The 21,547-nt window shown below is 41.8% G+C and overlaps 1 protein-coding gene across 1 annotated transcript in view; it reads left to right on the top strand.

Annotated features, from left to right (window-relative positions):
- Positions 1 to 21,547, top strand: part of LOC140493876 (uncharacterized) — a 172,247-nt gene that overhangs the window by 137,445 nt on the left and 13,255 nt on the right. Inside the window, exons 57-65 of the mRNA XM_072592870.1 lie at positions 9,306 to 9,480; positions 11,354 to 11,385; positions 11,492 to 11,669; positions 16,410 to 16,514; positions 16,647 to 16,687; positions 17,097 to 17,219; positions 17,304 to 17,402; positions 20,129 to 20,257; positions 20,388 to 20,427. Of these exons, the coding sequence (XP_072448971.1) occupies positions 9,306 to 9,480; positions 11,354 to 11,385; positions 11,492 to 11,669; positions 16,410 to 16,514; positions 16,647 to 16,687; positions 17,097 to 17,219; positions 17,304 to 17,402; positions 20,129 to 20,257; positions 20,388 to 20,427 (922 nt within the window). The remainder of the gene's footprint in view (positions 1 to 9,305; positions 9,481 to 11,353; positions 11,386 to 11,491; positions 11,670 to 16,409; positions 16,515 to 16,646; positions 16,688 to 17,096; positions 17,220 to 17,303; positions 17,403 to 20,128; positions 20,258 to 20,387; positions 20,428 to 21,547) is intronic.

The raw sequence follows: 21,547 nt of genomic DNA, 5'->3' as shown, positions 1-21,547 counted from the left end.
CAGTCTGATAGCGGTGAAACTGCACTGATTCTCAGTCTGAGAGCTATGAAACAAGCACTGATTCTCAGTCTGACAGCTGTGAAACTGCACTGATTCTCAGTCTGAGAGCTATGAAACAGCACTGATTCTCAGTCTGACAGCTGTGAAACTGCACTGATTCTCAGTCTGAGAGCTATAAAACAACACTGATTCTCAGTCTGATAGCTGTAAACTGCACTGATTCTCAGTCTGATAGCTGTGAAAATGCAGTGATTCTCAGTCTGAGAGCTATGAAACAAGCACTGATTCTCATTTTGACAGCTGTGAAACTGCACTGATACTCAGTCTGACAGCTTTGAAACTACCATAATTCTCAGTCTGACAGCTATGAAACTGCACTGATTCTCAGTCTGACAGCTATGAATCTGCACTGATTCTCAGTCTGATAGCTGTGAAACTGCTCAGATTCTCAGATTGACAGCTATGATACTGAACTGAGTCTCATTCTGAAAGCTATGAAACTGAACTGATTCTCATTCTGACCATAATTCTCAGTCTGATAGCTGTGAAACTACACTGATTCTCAGTCTGACAGTTATGAAACTGCACTGATTCTCAGTCTGACAGCTGTGTAACTGCACTGATTCTCATTCTGACAGCTATAAAACCGCACTGATTCTCATTCTGACAGCTATGAAACTGCACTGATTCTCATGTCTGATAGCTATGAAACTGCACTGATTTTCAGTCTGGCAACTGTGAAACTGCACTGATTCTTCGTCTGACAGCAATGAAACAGCACTGATTCTCAGTCTGACAGTTGTGAAACAGTACTGATTCTCAATCAGACTGCTGTGAAATTACTCTGATTCTCAGTCTGGCAACTGTGAAACTGCTCTGATTCTCAGTCTGACAGCTGTGAAACTGCACTGATTCTCAGTCTGACTGCTGTGAAACTGCACTGATTCTCAGTCTGACAGATATGAAACTGCACTGATTCTCAGTCTGACAGCTGTGTAACTGCACTGATTCTCGGTATGACAGCTATAAAACTGCACTGATTCTCAGTCTGGCAGCTATGAAACTGCACTGATTCTCAGTCTGGTAGCTGTGAAACTGCACTGATTCGCAGTCTGACAGCTATGAAACTGCACTGATTCTCAGTCTGACAGCAATGTATCTGCACTGATTCTCAGTCTGATAGCTGTGAAACTGCTCAGATTCTCAGATTGACAGCTATGAAACTGCACTGATTCTCAGTCTGACAGCTATAAAACCGCACTGATTCTCAGTCTGACAGCTATGAAACTGCACTGATTCTCAGTCTGACAGCTATGAAACTGCACTGATTCTCAGTCGGACAGCTATGAAACTGCACTGATTCTCAGTCTGACAGCAGTGAAACTACACTGATTCTCAGTCTGACAGATATGAATCTGCACTAATTCTCAGTCTCACAACCATGAAACTAGACGGTTTCTTAGTCTGACAGCTGTGTAACTGCACGGATTCTCAGTCTGATAGCTGTGAAACTGCACTGATTCTCAGTCTGATAGCTATGAAACTACATTGATTTTCAGTCTGATAGCTGTAAACTGCACTGATTCTCAGTCTGAGAGCTATGAAACAACACTGATTCTCAGTCTGACAGCTGTGAAACTGCAGTGATTCTCAGTCTGAGAGCTATGAAACAGCATGATTCTCATTTTGACAGCTGTGACACTGCACTGATACTCAGTCTGACAGCTATGAAACTGCACTGATTCTCAGTATGACAGCTGTGAAACTGCACTGATTCTCAGTCTGAGAGCTATGAAACAGCACTGATTCTCATTTTGACAGCTGTGACACTGCACTGATACTCAGTCTGACAGCTATGAAACTGCACTGATTCTCAGTCTGACAGCTGTGAAACTGCACTGATTCTCAGTCTGAGAGCTATAAAACAGCACTGATTCTCAGTCTGATAGCTGTAAACTGCACTGATTCTCAGTCTGAGAGCTATGAAACAACACTGATTCTCAGTCTGATAGCTGTGAAAATGCAGTGATTCTCAGTCTGAGAGCTATGAAACTGCGCTGATTCTCATTTTGACAGCTATGAAACTGCACTGATTCTCATTTTGACAGCTATGAAACTGCACTGATTCTCAGTCTGACAGTTGTGAAACAGTACTGATTCTCAATCAGACTGCTGTGAAATTACTCTGATTCTCAGTCTGGCAACTGTGAAACTGCTCTGATTCTCAGTCTGACAGCTGTGAAACTGCACTGATTCTCAGTCTGACTGCTGTGAAACTGCACTGATTCTCAGTCTGACAGATATGAAACTGCACTGATTCTAAGTCTGACAACCATGAAACTAGACGGTTTCTCAGTCTGACAGCTGTGTAACTGCACGGATTCTCAGTCTGATAGCGGTGAAACTGCACTGATTCTCAGTCTGAGAGCTATGAAACAGCACTGATTCTCAGTCTGACAGCTGTGAAACTGCACTGATTCTCAGTCTGAGAGCTATAAAACAGCACTGATTCTCAGTCTGATAGCTGTGAAAATGCAGTGATTCTCAGTCTGACAGCTGTGAAACTGCACTGATTCTCAGTCTGACAGCTATGAAATTGCACTGATTCTAAATCTGATAGCTATGAAACTGCACTGATTCGCAGTCTGACAGCTATGAAACTGAACTGATTCTCATTCTGACAGCTTTGAAACTACCATAATTCTCAGTCTGATAGCTGTGAAACTGCACTGATTCTCAGTCTGACAGATTTGAAACTGCACTGATTCTCAGTCTGACAGCTGTGTAACTGCACTGATTCTCAGTCTGACAGCTATGAAACTGCACTGATTCTCAGTCTGACAGTTGTGAAACAGTACTGATTCTCAGTCTGACAGCTATGAAACTGCACTGATTCTCAGTCTGACAGATGTGAAACAGTACTGATTCTCAGTCTGACTGCTGTGAAATTACTCTGATTCTCAGTCTGGCAACTGTGAAACTGCACTGATTTTCAGTCTGACAGCTATGAAACTGCACTGATTCTCAGTCTGAGAGCTATGAAACAGCACTGATTCTCAGTCTGATAGCTGTAAACTGCACTGATTCTCAGTCTGAGAGCTACGAAACAACACTGATTCTCAGTCTGATAGCTGTGAAAATGCAGTGATTCTCAGTCTGAGAGCTATGAAACAGCACTGATTCACATTTTGACAGCTGTGAAACTGCACTGATTCTCAGTCTGACAGCTATGAAACTGCACTGATTCTCAGTCTGACAGCTATGAAACTGCACTGATTCTCAGTCTGATAGCTGTGCAACTGCACTGATTCGCAGTCTGACAGCTATGAAGCTGCACTGATTCTCAGTCTGACAACTCTGAATCTGCACTGATTCTCAGTCCTATAGCTGTGAAACTGCTCAGATTCTCAGATTGACAGCTATGAAACTGAACTGATTCTCATTCTGAAAGCTATGAAACTGAACTGATTCTCATTCTGACAGCTTGAAACTACCATAATTCTCAGTCTGATAGCTGTGAAACTACACTGATTCTCAGTCTGACAGATATGAAACTGCACTGATTCTCAGTCTGACAGCTGTGTAACTGCACTGATTCTCAGTCTGACAGCTATGAAACTGCACTGATTCTCAGTCTGACAGTTGTGAAACAGTACTGATTCTCAGTCTGAGAGCTGTGAAACTGCACTGATACTCAGTCTGACAGCTATGAAACTGCACTGATTCTCAGTCTGACAACTCTGAATCTGCACTGATTCTCAGTCCTATAGGTGTGAAACTGCTCAGATTCTCAGATTGACAGCTATGAAACTGAACTGATTCTCGTTCTGACAGCTTTGAAACTACCATAATTCTCAGTCTGATAGCTGTGAAACTACACTGATTCTCAGTCTGACAGATATGAAACTGCACTGATTCTCAGTCTGACAGCTGTGTAACTGCACTGATTCTCAGTCTGACTGCTGTGAAATTACTCTGATTCTCAGTCTGGCAACTGTGAAACTGCACTGATTTTCAGTCTGATGGCTGAGAAGTTACTCTAATTCTCAGTCTGACTGCTGTGAAACTGCACTGATTCGCAGTCTGACAGCTATGAAACTGCACTGATTCTCAGTCTGACAGTTGTGAAACAGTACTGATTCTCAGTCTGACTGCTGTGAAATTATTCTAATTCTCAGTCTGACAGCTGTTAAACTGCACTGATTCTCAGTCTGACAGCTATGAAACTGCACTGATTCTGAGTCTGACAGCCATGAAACTGCACTGATTCTCAGTCTGAGAGCTATGAAACAGCACTGATTCTCAGTCTGAGAGCTACAAAACAGCACTGATTCTCAGTCTGATAGCTGTAAACTGCACTGATTCTCAGTCTGACAGCTATGAAACTGCACTGATTCTCAGTCTGACAGTTGTGAAACAGTACTGATTCTCAGTCTGACTGCTGTGAAATTACTCTGATTCTCAGTCTGGCAACTGTGAAACTGCACTGATTTTCAGTCTGATGGCTGAGAAGTTACTCTAATTCTCAGTCTGACAGCTGTTAAACTGCACTGATTCTCAGTCTGACAGCTATGAAACTGCACTGATTCTTAGTCTGATAGCCGTAAAACTGCACTGATTCGCAGTCTGACAGCTATGAAACTGCACTGATTCTCAGTCTGACAGCTATGAAACTGCACTGATTCTCAGTCTGACAGTTGTGAAACAGTACTGATTCTCAGTCTGACTGCTGTGAAATTACTCTGATTCTCAGTCTGGCAACTGTGAAACTGCACTGATTTTCAGTCTGACAGCTGAGGAATTACTCTAAGTCTCAGTCTGACAGCTGTTAAACTGCACTGATTCTGAGTCTGACAGCTGTAAACTGCACTGATTCTCAGTCTGAGAGCGAGGAAACAACACTGATTCTCAGTCTGATAGCTGTAAAAATGCAGTGATTCTGTCTGAGAGCTATGAAACAGCACTGATTCTCATTTTGACAGCTGTGAAACTGCACTGATACTCAGTCTGACAGCTATGAAACTGCACTGATTCTCAGTCTGAGAGCTGTGAAACTGCACTGATACTCAGTCTGACAGCTATGAAACTGCACTGATTCTCAGTCTGACAACTCTGAATCTGCACTGATTCTCAGTCTGACAACTCTGAATCTGCACTGATTCTCAGTCTGAGAGCTGTGAAACTGCACTGATACTCAGTCTGACAGCTATGAAACTGCACTGATTCTCAGTCTGACAACTCTGAATCTGCACTGATTCTCAGTCCTATAGGTGTGAAACTGCTCAGATTCTCAGATTGACAGCTATGAAACTGAACTGATTCTCGTTCTGACAGCTTTGAAACTACCATAATTCTCAGTCTGATAGCTGTGAAACTACACTGATTCTCAGTCTGACAGATATGAAACTGCACTGATTCTCAGTCTGACAGCTGTGTAACTGCACTGATTCTCAGTCTGACTGCTGTGAAATTACTCTGATTCTCAGTCTGGCAACTGTGAAACTGCACTGATTTTCAGTCTGATGGCTGAGAAGTTACTCTAATTCTCAGTCTGACAGCTGTTAAACTGCACTGATTCGCAGTCTGACAGCTATGAAACTGCACTGATTCTCAGTCTGACAGTTGTGAAACAGTACTGATTCTCAGTCTGACTGCTGTGAAATTATTCTAATTCTCAGTCTGACAGCTGTTAAACTGCACTGATTCTCAGTCTGACAGCTATGAAACTGCACTGATTCTGAGTCTGACAGCCATGAAACTGCACTGATTCTCAGTCTGAGAGCTATGAAACAGCACTGATTCTCAGTCTGAGAGCTACAAAACAGCACTGATTCTCAGTCTGATAGCTGTAAACTGCACTGATTCTCAGTCTGAGAGCTAGGAAACAACACTGATTCTCAGTCTGATAGCTGTAAAAATGCAGTGATTCTCAGTCTGAGAGCTATGAAACCGCACTGATTCTCATTTTGACAGCTGTGAAACTGCACTGATACTCAGTCTGACAGCTATGAAACTGCACTGATTCTCAGTCTGAGAGCTGTGAAACTGCACTGATACTCAGTCTGACAGCTATGAAACTGCATTGATTCTCAGTCTGACAACTCTGAATCTGCACTGATTCTCAGTCCTATAGCTGTGAAACTGCTCAGATTCTCAGATTGACAGCTATGAAACTGAACTGATTCTCATTCTGACAGCTTTGAAACTACCATAATTCTCAGTCTGATAGCTGTGAAACTACACTGATTCTCAGTCTGACAGATATGAAACTGCACTGATTCTCAGTCTGACAGCTGTGTAACTGCACTGATTCTCAGTCTGACTGCTGTGAAATTACTCTGATTCTCAGTCTGGCAACTGTGAAACTGCACTGATTTTCAGTCTGATGGCTGAGAAGTTACTCTAATTCTCAGTCTGACAGCTGTTAAACTGCACTGATTCTCAGTCTGACAGCTATGAAACTGCACTGATTCTTAGTCTGATAGCTGTGAAACTGCACTGATTCGCAGTCTGACAGCTATGAAACTGCACTGATTCTCAGTCTGAAAGCTATGAAACTGAACTGATTCTCATTCTGACAGCTTTGAAACTACCATAATTCTCAGTCTGATAGCTGTGAAACTACACTGATTCTCAGTCTGACAGATATGAAACTGCACTGATTCTCAGTCTGACAGCTATGAAACTGCACTGATTCTCAGTCTGACTGCTGTGAAATTACTCTGATTCTCAGTCTGGCAACTGTGAAACTGCACTGATTTTCAGTCTGACAGCTGAGGAATTACTCTAATTCTCAGTCTGACAGCTATGAAGCTGCACTGATTCTCAGTCTGAAAGCTATGAAACTGAACTGATTCTCATTCTGACAGCTTTGAAACTACCATAATTCTCAGTCTGATAGCTGTTAAACTGCACTGATTCTGAGTCTGACAGCCATGAAACTGCACTGATTCTCAGTCTGACAGCTATGAAACAGCACTGATTCTCAGTCTGACAGCTGTGAAACTGCACTGATTCTCAGTCTGAGAGCTATGAAACAGCACTGATTCTCATTTTGACAGCTGTGAAACTGCACTGATTCTCAGTCTGAGAGCTATGAAACTGCACTGATTCTCAGTCTGAGAGCTATGAAACAGCACTGATTCTCATTTTGACAGCTGTGAAACTGCACTGATTCACAGTCTGACAGCTATGAAACTGCACTGATTCTCAGTCTGACAGCTGTGAAACTGCTCAGATTCTCAGATTGACAGCTGTGAAACTGCACTGATTCACAGTCTGACAGCTATGAAACTGCACTGATTCTCAGTCTGACAGCTGTGAAACTGCTCAGATTCTCAGATTGACAGCTATGAAACTGAACTGATTCTCATTCTGAAAGCTATGAAACTGAACTGATTCTCATTCTGACAGCTTTGAAACTACCATATTTCTCAGTCTGATAGCTGTGAAACTACACTGATTCTCAGTCTGACAGATATGAAACTGCACTGAATCTCTGTCTGACAGCTGAGAAACTGCACTGATTCTCAATCTGACAGCTGTGAAACTACTCTGTATCTCAGTCTGTTAGCTATGAAACTGCACTGATTCTCAATCTGGCAAATGTGAAACAGCACTGATTCTCAGTCTGACAGCTGTGAAACTGGATTAGTGGTGCTGGAAGAGCACAGCAGTTCAGGCAGCATCCAACGAACAGCGAAATCGACATTTCGGGCAAAAGCCCTTCATCAGGAATAAAGGCAGTGAGCCTGAAGCGTGGAGAGATAAGCTAGAGGAGGGTGGGGGTGGGGAGAGAGTAGCATAGAGTACAATGGGTGAGTATCCACTCCACCCTCTCCTCCTTGACCTATCACCTTCATCTCCTCCCCCACTCACCCATTGTACTCTATGCTACTCTCTCCCCACCCCCACCCTCCTCTAGTTTATCTCTCCACACTTCAGGCTCACTGCCTTTATTCCTGATGAAGGGCTTTTGCCCGAAACGTCGATTTCGCTGCTCGTTGGATGCTGCCTGAACTGCTGTGCTCTTCCAGCACCACTAATCCAGAATTTAGTTTTCAGCATTTGCAGTCATTGTTTTTACCCAGCTGTGAAACTGTACTGATTCTCAGTCTGACAGCTGTGAAACTGCACTGATTCTCAGTCTGGCAAATGTGATACTGCACTGAATCTCAGTCTGACTGCAGTGAAACTGCACTGATTCTCAGTCTGGCAAATGTGAAACCGCACTGATTCCCAGTCTGACAGCTGTGAAACTGCACTGATTCTCAGTCTGACAGCTACGAAACTGCACTGATTCTCAGTCTGACAGCTATGAAACTGCACTGATTCTCAGTCTGATAGCTATGAAACTACACTGATTTTCAGTCTGGCAACTGTGAAACTGCACTGATTCTTAGTCTGACAGCTATGAAACTGCACTGATTCTCAGTCTGTCAGCTGTGAAACTGCACTGATTCTCAGTCTGACAGCTATGAAACTGCACTGATTCTCAGTCTGAGAGCTATGAAACTGCACTGATTCTCAGTCTGACAGCTGTGAAATTACTCTGATTCTCAGTCTGGCAACTGTGAAACTGCACTGATTCTCAGTCTGGCAACTGTGAAACTGCACTGATTCTCAGTCTGACAGCTATGAAACTGCACTGATTCTCAGTCTGAGAGCTATGAAACTACACTGATTCTCAGTCTGACAGCTATGAAACTGCACTGATTCTCATCTGACAGCTGTGAAACTGCACTGATTCTCAGTCTGACAGCTATGAAACTGCACTGATTCTCAGTCTGGCTGATATGAAACTGCACTGATTCTCAGTCTGGCTGATATGAAACTGCACTGATTCTCAGTCTGGCAGCTATGAAACTGCACTGATTCTCAGTCTGGCTGATATGAAACTGCACTGATTCTCAGTCTGGCAGCTATGAAACTGCACTGATTCTCAGTCTGGCAGCTATGAAACATCACTGATTCGCAGCTTATCATATAAATCTGATCTTATGCCATTCTCCAACCTTGCCACATTGTCAGTCTCCTGAAAAGCTCTTTCCTTGCTCCGTTTTAAAATATTTTTGCTTGTCTTGTTTTTTAATTTTCAAAAACAATACAAAACCTCTAAAAACAGCAATTCCTGACTCAAGGAAGTGAGTAATCCAGCTGAGCACTGAAAAAAAATCTCAAAACCAAGAGCAGCTCACATTACCCCAACTCTCTCCTGAGTCCCGGTCTTCTCCCTCTTCAGCTATGGGAATTCTGTAATGCTTCTAAAACTTGATGTCTTTTCCTTTTCTCCCTACAAACCACAGGTGAATGAAACTTGGAGGATTGAAAATTGTACAGTAGGAATCTGTATAGGAAACAACACCATTTCTGTGGTTCCACTGAAGTGTCCACCGATTAAACCAGTTACCTGTCAAAATGGACTGCAACCGAAAAGAGTTTATGATGAATCTGGCTGTTGTTACCAGTATAAATGTGACTGTAAGTACTGGAGGCACATCTACATTGCCATAATTAAATAGTGATATAAAAGCTGCAGAGATGAAGGCTGTACATTAAATCAGCAATATGTGGTACACTGCTCAATTGCAAAAATTGCCTGTCCCACAATGCAACATCCTTAATATGTCGTAAGACATGAAAAAAAGGTGTCATACCACATCACTGGTAAATAGCTCATGTAATTTCTATATTTAGGAAATGCGACATTACATATCCAGGGAATAATCGATCAATCAGGCTCACATCATTGGTAGAGAAATTAGCAAAATCCCTATGTAAGAAACCAATAAAAAGACATGTTAAGATAAGAAAAATTATAAAGAATGGCCTGTGTGGATTGTGAAAGGGAAAATCTCACTTGACTGACCTTGTTTGAGGGGTCACGGAGACCACAGACAATGGTAATGCAGTAGCCACAGTGCCTTTGATGGCTCCTGGCTGGGTAAAGCAAGTAGAGCTTTAAGGTGAAAGATCTTCTGCCATTATTGTGCAAATCTCAGTAACCATATATTTGGAGAGCCTTGCACAGTCTTGCACAGCACGGGTTCCCCAATTAGACAGGTAAATCTGTCTTCAGTGTTAAAGATTACACGGGGGCACAGCTTTTTCATCTCTGGGGAAAATGTTAGGGATGGCAAGGAGAAATAATGTAACAAGTTGACCCTAGACAGAAACTTATCCCCTTCTTGTCACCTCAGCAATTCAGTGCTAGGCAAGAAGGTCTACTGGGATCTTTAGAATTTGCCAGGAATTAAGTCTGTAAACATGCAACTAATGGACTTTTAAGGGTCTCAACCCACAACCTCCCCATCATCTGCTCCTCTGGTGGGTAAAAAGGATGGTTGGTTTCTTGATTGGGAAACCATGGCAACCTGTCTGCTGGTTTGGGTGGTGGCTCTAGCTGCTCCATCCATCAGTCAGAGTCATAGAGTTATACAGCATGGAAACAAATGCTTCATTCCAACTCATCTGTGCTGACTACATATGCTGAACGGATCTTAGTGCATTTGTCAGTATTTGGCCCATATCCCTCTAAACCTTTCCTATTCATATACCCATCCAGATGCTTTTTAAATGTTCCAATTGTACCAGCCTCCACCACTTCCTCTGGCAGTTCATTCCACACAATGCACCACCCTCTGCATGAAAACGTAGACTCTCTGACCTTTTTAAATCTTTTCCGTCTCACCTTATAACTATGCCATCTAGTTTTAGACTCTCCTACCATGGGGAAACGTTCTTAGCTATTCACCCTATGCATTCGCCTCCTGATTTTATAATTCTTTACCTCGCAACCCTCAGCACCCCTCAGAGTCCAATGTAATGGTTGGCCTCTGTATGTCACACCTCTGTCCTTGGTTCTGATGTCTATCCTTCTGTGGCCCCCCCATCCCTTGCCTAGAAGAAACAAAAAGACTTACCTTCTTACCACCCAATCTCCTGCGCAGTCATCTTGAAGGATGTTAGGGCCCAGGAAGCTACAGTCTCAGTCACCAGTGTTGGGGCTTGTGATAGGGCAAGATACTCTCTGCTGATTGTCAGCTGTTAATGAGCTGATTACTAGGTAATTGGGTGGTACCAGTGGGGATGTCATGTTAGTCACCACCTAACATGCTCGACCCCATACTTGGGGTCACCTTATGGCCTTCCATGTCTCTGAGCCCTTTTGTCCTTTATTCTGGCCTCCTTATGGCCTGGACTAGTCTTTGCATCTCCTGACTGGTAATCACTTATTCTTACCTCTCTGAATAAGTTTTATATTTTCTTTCTCTTTTGATTATTTAGTATTTAATGAACTTTGATGCAACAGCAGTTAATAAAACATTATTTGTTATCTGTTTTAATCTAATAGATTGTATAGGACCTGATGGAAAACATAGACAGGTATGTTCTTTTGTTGATCAAATAATATCTGTCACTACGTTTAGCATTCATTTCAGTTTGATCCTGCATGTTGATTTCCTAACACAACTTTATGTATTTACGATAGGTTGGCGAAACGTGGCAAGACAATTGTCAAGACTGTTCCTGCGACAATACAACATTGAGCATTGTCTGCAAACCCCATAAATGCTCATCATTACCACCAGTAGTATGCAAAGGCCAAGGTTTTGTGCCAGTAGTCAAGAAAAGTGACAGTGACCCTTGCTGTCCAGTATCTAAGTGTGGTAAGTGAGGCATGTGGATAATTCTGCTCCATATCAATATTTCACTGTGCAGCTGCAGAGTAAGATACTCCAGTACCCAAAAATGGCACCAAATATATGCATGCAATGCCTATTTGACCTAAAAATAGGTTTTGTTTCTTTGTGCAATGATTTTAAAACTGTTAATGAAGTTAATTTAATACTTAAGTCCTGGCAACACAAACCAGCTAGGATGTTATTCAGGACAGTAATTGGAATTTCATATGAAATGGCGGTCAAACGTAGTATTATCTCACCTTTGCATCAGTTTTGAGGTAATCGGGAATCTATCAGCGCACTCTTAGGCTAGTTGCAGCTTAATGAAAAAATTATTTTCTTTCAGTACGTTCAAAATAGGGCTTTGGTAAGCAGACAATGTAAGTGTCATAGTTCCCCACATTATTCCAGAGATTCTTCATTCAAACAGTTATTGTTGATTGAGCTCCAGCTCATCTGTAACTAGTCTTTCACTTAAAAAGCAGTTGTGTAGACAGCATTTGGAATGGGACTCAAGTTACTGGTTTAAACAGTGCAGCAATCCTTCAACAACACATGGTTTTTAAAACGGTTGTTTTCCCAATTCAGTCCACTATCAAAAATGCAGAAAAATAAAAAGACATGATTTTTAAGGCCAATGAACAGTGGCACTGAGAAGACAGTACCGTAACTCTGCAGAATTCATCACCTGGAAGAGGCTCTATTCCATTAATGATCAGGCAATATATGATTTCTTTTTTTATGTCTACTATCCTGGGCAGCTGCCATAACTCTGACATCCTGCTGCACTCTCATGTATTTGATGTATTTAAGAGTCCAGGTACCTTCAAGGCTGGTTCCTGGGGAACAAGAACTAGCCACAGCAACTATGACTCATTACACAATACTTGACTGAGCCAGAGCTCAGATATATTTCCATTTCTGCTTTGATCAGGGCTGTGGTGAAGATGTGGTTCTGTTGCTAGGAGCAGTGTAGGGGAGGACGCCAGTATAGTCCAGACAGAGTGTACTGTTATATCTTGGAGAGTTATATTGTGCAGCAGACGATGAGGTGATGTGATAGATGCTGAGGAACTGGGGGAAGGCGGGCAGTCTTCTGGCGAGGGTGATGAAGACATTGTGGAGGAGGAAGCTATCCTTGTGAGTGATAGAGCTAGATTCTGTCAGGTGCTACAAGTCAGACAGGACCTGATTAACATGTGGCTCGAGTAGATTAGTAAAACAAATCAAAGAACTGGGGATGCTAGAAATCTGAAAACAAAAAGAGAATTTTCTGGCGAAACTCAGCAGGTTTTGCAGCATCTGTGGAGAGAAAACATAGTTAAGCAGAAAGCAGAATTGTCAAGGTGCTCTGTTTAACAAAATAACTGTGTAGAGTTCATCAAAATAACTGAATTGGAAACAAAAAAATCTTTGCCCATTTGCATCAAGCAATCAGTGAATTAATGAGGTTCAGAAGAATGCAACGTGATCATGAATCAAGTGCAAAAATATGAGTGAAAATGTGGAGATATACTTATTGCTGAGGGAATTATAGCTATTTAAATTTAAAGGTTTAATTGTAGAGTCTTTTAATGATTATAGCAAAAAAAAGGACATTGAGCTCATTGATTCCCTGCTGACTCTCCACAACAGCAGTTCAGCGAGTTCCATTCCTTCATTCTTTCCCTTCGTCTTGAAATTCTTTCTTCCTCAGGCTCTTATCCATTTTCCTTTTGAGTCTGGTGACCCCTTCTTCAGAACTGGACTCAAACACTGCCAGACCTTTGTTTTCTTAATTCATTTGTAGGATGTGGCCATCGCTGGCTGGGCCAGCATTTTATTGCCCGTCCCTAGTTGCCCTTGAGAAAGTGGTGGTAAGTTGCCTTTTGAATTGCCGCATGCCACCTGCTTCAGGTCAACCCACCATGCCATTAGGACGGGCATTCCAGGCTTAGGCCCAGCATCACTTAAGGAATGGCAATATGTTTCTAAGTCAGGATGGTGAGTGGCTTGGAGAGGAACTTGAAGGTGCTGGTGTTCCTGCTGTCCTTTCCTTCTAGATCAAATTGGTCGTGGGTTTGGTAGGTGCTGTCTAAGGATCTTTGATTAATTTCTGCAGTGCATCTTGTAGATAGTACACACTGCTGCTACTGAGTGCCGGTAATGGAGGATTTGGATGCTTGTGGATGTGGTGCCAATCAAGTAAGCTGCTTCATCCTGGATGGGGTCAAGCTTCTTGAGTGTTGTTGGAGCTGCCCCCATCCAAGCAAATGGGGACTATTTCATCACACTCCTGACTTGTGCCTTGTAGATGGTTGACAGGCTTTGAGGAATCAGGAGGTGAGTTACTTGCCACATTATTCCTAGCTTCTGACCTGCTCTTGTTGCCACTGTGTTTATGTGTTGAGATTCTGGTAAATGATAACCCCCAGGATGTTGTTAGTGGAGGATTCAGTGATGGTAACACCGTTGAATGCCAAGGGGACAGTGGTTAGATTGTCTCTTATTCATGATGGTCATAGCTGGCATTTGTGTGGCACGAATGGTGCTTGCTAATTATCAGCCCAAGCCTGGGTATTATCCAGATCTTGTTGCATTTGAACGTGGACTGCTTCGGTATCTGAGGAGTTGAGAATGGTGCTGAACATTGTACATCCCACCTTTGAGCTTATGATAAGGACATTGATGAAGCAGCTTAAGGTGATTGGACCAAGGACACTCCCCTGAGGAACTCCTGCAGAGATGTCCTGGAGCTGAGGTGACTGACCTCCAACAACCACAACCACCTTCCCATTTGTCAAGTATGACTCTAACCACCAGACAGCTTGCCCTCTACTTGCAAGGGCTCCTTGATAACGTGGAGTGAATTGAAGCATCATCCATTCGGCACTACTGGCTGAAGATTGCTGTGAAATCTTCAGCCTTATCTTTTATCCTGATGTGCTGGGCTCTTCCATAATTGAGAATGGGGAAGTTTGTGGAACTTTCTCCTCTAGTCAGTTGTTTAATTATCCACCACCATTCATGACTAGATGTGGGAGCGAAACAGAGGTTAGATCTGATCTGTTGGTTGTGTGATCGCTTAGCTTGTCTAACACTTGCTGCTTATGGTATTTTGTGTGCAAGTAGTCATGTTTGGTGGCTTCACAAGATTAACACCTCATCTTCACGTATGCCTGGTACCCTCCTGCAGTTTCCATTGAATCAGAGTTGATCCCCTGGCTTGAGGAGAATGGTTGAGTGCGGGATATGCCGGACCATCAGGTTACAGATTGTGCTGGAGTACAATTCTGCTGCTGTTGATCACAGGGCCTCGTGGATGCTCAGTGTTGAGTTGCTAGATCTGTTCAAAGTCTTTCATATTTAGTACAAAGACAATGCCACAGTGGGCATTATTCTCAAAGTGAAGGTGGGACTTTGTCTCAACAAGGATTGTGCGGTGGTCATTCTTATGTTAATGTCATGGACAGATACATCTGCAGTTAGCAGGATGGTAAGGATGAGATCAAGTATGTTTTCCCTCTTGTTGGTCCCCTCATCACCTGCTGCAGACCCAGTCTAGCATCTATGTTCTTTAGGACCCAAGCAGCTCGATCAGTAGAAACTGCTGCCGAGCCACTCTTGGTGGTAGACAATGAAATCCCTCACCCAAAGTACATTTTGTGCCCTTGCTACCCTCAGTGCATCCTCTAAGTTTTGTTCAACATGGAGAAGTACCAATTCATCAGCTGAGGGAGGATGCTATGTGGTAATCAGCAGGAGGTTTCCTTGCTCATGTTTAACCTGAAGGCATGAGATTTGATGGAATCTGGAGTCAATGTTGAGGACTCCCAGGGCGACTCCCTCCAATAATCAACAATGGCTTCATGGTGATCAGTAGATTCTTAGTTCCAGATTTTTAAAAGTTGAATTCAACTTCCACCATCTGCTGTGGCAGGTTTCAAACCTGGGTCCCCAGAACATTTATCTGAGTTTCTGGATTAACAGTCCAGCAATAATACTGTTTGGCCATCACCTACCTGCTGACAATGACAAGCACCTGATGTCCAGCAAGGCACTGGGGATGAGAAACTGTGACTGAGAAAGTGTTCAGGGTGGGACATAGCTAAGCACAGGTAAACTGTGTGGTCTGTTGGTCAAACAACAAATAGGATGAGAGAATCAGATTGTTTGTGTGAGGAAGTATCAGCCATGGTGGCTATATACTGTAAATGCATGACTTTGTGGCTGGTGTGCCATTATATTGACAGTGAGGGGCAACAACACATCTCCAATGCTTGTCCCAGTGCACAGCAATTTGCTGAATGGCAGCTTGTTCTGGGGACAACACGAAGTAAGATGGGACTTGGATCATATGAGAGCAATGGCATGTGGCAAGGCAGGTCATTAATGAGGCAGTTTGATAAGTGAAATCTCACTAGGCCTTGTGGTAAGAAACCCCCAAGAAACATGATGCAGTTCCCACTTAACCCAAAAAATGTCATATTTATTCCATTGGTTTTCCTGTTGTTACCTATGCTGAGGTATGTTCATTCATCTATTAAGAAATAAAAAGGAGCTGACAAAGTCAAAACTCACTGTTTGAGTATTTCTGGTCTCTTCAGGTACCACTGGTGAATTACTTAAATAGATTTGTTTTTTATCTTGAATAAACTTCTCTCATTGATATCACTTCAAATTAGGTACTGAAATGAAATAATAACTTCAAGTTTCTTAAGCAGTGTCAATTTTTTGTTCTTTTAGAATGCAATGTGACCCACTGTCCCACTTTGAAATTTGATTGCAAACTTGGATATAAACCAGTATACCATATTCATGAAGACAAGTGTTGTCCAAGTTACAAATGTGGTAAGTAGTTGCAACTCTCTTTAATGTGAATTAAGTAACATTTTACTGGCGTCACCATAACAATTGCGCTTAAACTCGTCATCTTAATTGTAAACTATTCTTAAATTAATGGAATAACATTTCATTTTTCAGAGTCTAAGCCAGTGTGTGTATTCAATGACACTGAGTACAAGGTAAAGAACATTCAGACATTTTGATATATGTTTTGTTGGTGTTTCTCACACGTTCAGTTTATAGTTTCCATAGTTTTAACTTCTAATTCCCGACAAACTCACAAAGTCAAAACAAAATTAAAGTGAACATTTTAAGTCATGAAAATGAAACAAGGTGCTTCTTTATTTGCTAAAATATTAATGTAGCATTAAAACTACAATCCAGTTAAAATAAATTTGTGTATTTAATATTTATATCTGTGCTAAAATAATGCACAAATGGATTTCATGCAGACCATAAAGCACCAGGTGGAACTAAGCAGCCATAGTTTTAATTAATGTTATCGACTGGAATCCACTATTCTGATGGATAAAAAGATCCACAACATTTTACAAACCATTTTATTGAAAGCTACATCTTCTTTTCCAGCCAGGAATGGTTGTTCCTGAGGGCACATGTGAGAACTGTAAATGTACTAATGAAACTGATCCACTAACACAACACAAAGTTATCAAGTGTACTCCACCCAAGTGTGATTCTCATTGTCCACAGGTAAGTATGCAATCCATAAATCAGTAATAATTCTGCTTTACTTGAACAAAGGACAATGCTCATCAGTCTATTGCTTCCTCACAGGGTTTTAAGTATAAGGAAGTGAAAGGACAATGTTGTGGGAATTGTACACAGGTTGACTGTATAATTGAGATCCCAAATAAACCACCAATAATCCTCCAGGTATGCATATTATATTGTGTATTGCATATTAATTTAGTGTCAGCATAATAATCCACATCTATTTAAGATTTTGAGGCATTGTGTTAGAATGGAATATTCAACTATTTTGTTATGTGAAGAAACTACTTGAAATGTTTAATGGGTTTCTACTTGAACCAATGTGAGCTGTAGTATGCTTTCAAATAAGGGATATTATTTGGAATTATCAAGTTACTCTGTTAAACAAAAAGTGTAGATTTAGTCAAAGGAACTGAATTGGGACAACTTGCAAGTGATGAGCAGGTTGATGAGGTTCAGAAAAATGCAACATGATCATGAATCAACAGCAAAACTATGAGTAAAAATTTGGAGGTATGTTTATTGCTTAGGGAATTGATAAATATTTAAATTTAAAAGTAGAATTGTAAAGTCTTGGATTGGTTACAGCAAAAATAGAGGCTATTGAGCTCATTGTTTTCCTGCTGTGTCTCTACAAGTGCAATCCAGTGAATTCCATTCCTTCCCCCTGAGTGGTGAAAATCTTTCTTCTTCAAATGATTACCTATTTTGCTTACGAAAGCCCCAACTGTATCTGCAGCCTCACACGTGCAAGGAATGCATTCCAGATCCGAACCACTGGCTATATAAAAATATTATATTTCCATGTTCTTTTACGCACCTTTAAAAAAATATGCATTCTGGCTCTCAACCCTTTTGCCAATGGGAACAGTATTTCTCTCCATCTATTCTGTTTAGAAAGTTCATGGTTTTGAACACCTTCATCAAATCTCCCCTAAACTTTATCTTAAATTCGTAGAATCCCAACAGTGTTATTCCAGGCCATTCAGCACATTGAGTCCACAGATCATCCCATCCTATCCCGGGGAAATGTGTAAACTCCACACCGACAGTCACGCAACAGTGGAATTGAACCCAGGTCCCTGGTGCTGTGAGGCAGCAGTGCTAACCACTGAGCCACCAATGCACCCGTCTTCTCCAATCTATTCATCCAACTAAGTCCCTCATCCTGAAAATCTTTCTTTCCTGCACCGTTTCTAAAAGCTTCTCATCCTTCCTAAAGTGCAATGTCCAGAATTGGGCAAGGCACTCCGGTTGAGACTAAATCAGTGTAATATTAAGGTACGAATCCTCTATAACAACCAATTACAAAGTGAAACCAGCCTACTTGGAAAGAACCCTATTTGGCATTGCATCGGGGATTACCTTACTGAAATACCAAAGTACGTTCCCATGATGCTTCCCTCAAATAGAGTGAAAACACAATTCTGTTCTATATGAGTGGGTGGCCTCCGAAAGCATGTAATGAAATCCTTCAGTCCCAGCAATGTTAAAGCATAAATACTGGGAAATTTACATTTTAAAATGTTCCCTTCATTTTGTACAATATCACATTGTGTCTTCTCAGTACAGGGAGAGGATGGTAGCATAGTGGTAACGTGACTGGGCTAGGAATCCAAACATGGGGACATGGGCAACGATTTTCCAGCTTTGTTTCAAACTGTGAGGGCAAACATATTAGGTGGCAACTAACATGTTGCCCACTTCCCATCCCTGGTGAGATATCCCACCAGGTCACCTGTTAATTAGTTCATTATGAACTTTGCCCTATCACAGGAAATGTGAAATCTGTAGTGTTGACAGAATAGGTACCTAGGAAGGTGAATCTGATATTGAGAGTCTCAGCAGTACATTCATGTTTAGGGGGGAAGCCACTGACAGAGGACTGCCCACTGTTGTTTCAATCATGAAACACATAGAAAATGTGCAATGTTGAGGAGAATGGCCACAAAGAGACTTGTGATAGTCAGGTTTAGTGGGGCAACATGTGAGGGAGGGGCTGTATCTGTATCCAGTCATTGGGCATACAGATAGAAATAACATTGTCCTACAACATCTTGACAGCACAGACATGTAGTGTCTCTACTCCCTAACCATGCTGCACCATTGACCATGTTGTTTGGACCTCCCTGTCACTGTCACTACAGGGAACTCCCTCAGGTATACACTTCTGTGCACCAGCCAGCCAAATAGTAGGCAATGATAGCAATGGCAGAGTGAGCAGATGCCATGCACATGCATTGCTAATGTTGCTCCCACTTGATGCATTTGATGTTCCTTCTACAGCCACAGCCTTGTCAGTGGATAAGAAATGATGTAGTGGTGCCTGTTGGCTCTGGTTGTTTGGTCAAGTAACTCCTGGGCATTTGTGTCTGAACAGGCCAGACATGCCAAGGGTCTTTTTGTCAGAGGCAAGTTGACCCTCCAGTTGGAACTTTCAAGGGTCAGAGCAGGGCAGGCAGGGTGGCAATCAAGGCTGGGCTACCTCTGCAGTGTCCTGCATAGAAACTGTAGCATGACCTATGTGTGATTCCTCCTCTGGCTGGATACCTCATGGTTCCAACCAGTCTTCTTGTGAGGAGCTGGAGGCTGGACAAGGCTTAAGGCTCCCCTGTTTTGCCCTGTCTTTTTACCTTGAGAACATATGCCTGGGGCAGCGGGCATTGTCAACTCTCCAGCAGCCTCTGATGGTACTGGGCCTGCCTCTCTACAGCAGTAGACAACCTGTCCACAGAGGCAGACTGAGGATTGCAGGCTTGCCCAAACTGCTGTAGTGTCTGAGCACTGACAGGCAGCACAGCCATCAGCTACCAACGTTTCAGGGATAGCAGCAACTTTCTATGTCGGTACTTGGCATTGAAAACTTTTCTTTTCCTTTAACTGCACAGCCTGGAGCTGCAACATCAGATTCAAAGAACAATTGCACGAAATATGAGTGTGAGAAAGTAGGATCTCACCTTGTTCCAAACATCTATCATGAAAGATGCCCCGACCTGGATCCTGATAACTGTGAACCTGTGCGTACAAAATTTTTACCTAATCATTTTACAAATTTTTAAAAATCTGTTCTGTAAATTGAATAACCAGAAGTTTTGTAAGATTTGAGTTTTCAAACAACAATTTTTATTGGTTGATTCTCTTCAACAGGGAACAATACATATGGACAAAGATGGCTGTTGTAAAACATGTAAGTAGCACATTTAAACAGTTTTAAAATCTCCCTTTCCCTCTAAATTAAGATGCAGTCAAACTGATGCAATTCTGGTAAAAGTGAATTTAATTCAACGTTAGCCTTAGCTTTGTGCTAAAAATTCCCACCACTCATTCAGAGTCTCATTTGTTATAAATGAATCATTTCAGGCCTTGTGTCAGTATTAAATCACTTGTTAGACTACCATTTATTACCCATCTCTAGTTGTTCATGAGAAAGTGGTGGTAAGCAGCCTTCTTGAATGACTACAGTCCACCAATTAATTTACTTAAGGTTTTTGAGGAAGTAACAAACAGGGTGAATAAATGGTGACTGGAGACTGTGATGAACTTGGATTTCTAGAAGACATTTCACAAAGTGTTATTTCATGGGTTATTACATAGAAAATAAGCCCTCATGATATGAAAGGTAACTGGCTGGCATGGATTGAAGATTGCTTGTCTAACAGAAAACGGACAGCAGATATTTATAGATCATTTTTGGGTTGGCAAGAGGGAACAAATGAAAGGCAACAGGATTGTGGATTCTGTAAATTCAAGTTCACCACACTCACTGGTTACTATTTGTCCATCTTGTTTGCTACTTCCTCAAAAAACTCTAATTATTTGCAATAATCTATATTAATAATTTGATTGAAAAGACAGATTATATGGTTGTTGATTTAGCTGATGACACAAAGATCGAACAGAGAATAAGTTGTGAATAGGACATAAGGAGTCTCCAAAGGAACATAGATAGGTTAAGTGAGTTGGAAAAAGATAGCAGGTGGAATATAATGTGGGAAATGAGAACCTATCCACTTTGACTGGAATAGAAATGCAGTTTCTATTTTAAATGAAGAGAGATTGCAGAACTTGAAGGTACGTGGGATCTTGGTGTCATAGTGCATGAATTGCTCAACATTATTATTGAGGAACAATGAATGATTGGGAAGACAAATGGAAGATTCTCATCCGTTGAAAGGGAAATATGTACAGAATTGGTCTTGTTAGTTCAGGAAGGATATAATAGCATCAGAAGCAATGCAGAGAAATTTCATTCAACTGATTCCGAACATTAATAATTTGGCTTCTGAAGAGGGATTAGGCCTGTATCC

This window comes from Chiloscyllium punctatum, chromosome 22 (assembly GCF_047496795.1).
Source record: "Chiloscyllium punctatum isolate Juve2018m chromosome 22, sChiPun1.3, whole genome shotgun sequence".
Lineage (NCBI taxonomy): Eukaryota > Metazoa > Chordata > Chondrichthyes > Orectolobiformes > Hemiscylliidae > Chiloscyllium > Chiloscyllium punctatum.
This window is presented reverse-complemented; position numbering and strand designations above follow the sequence as displayed.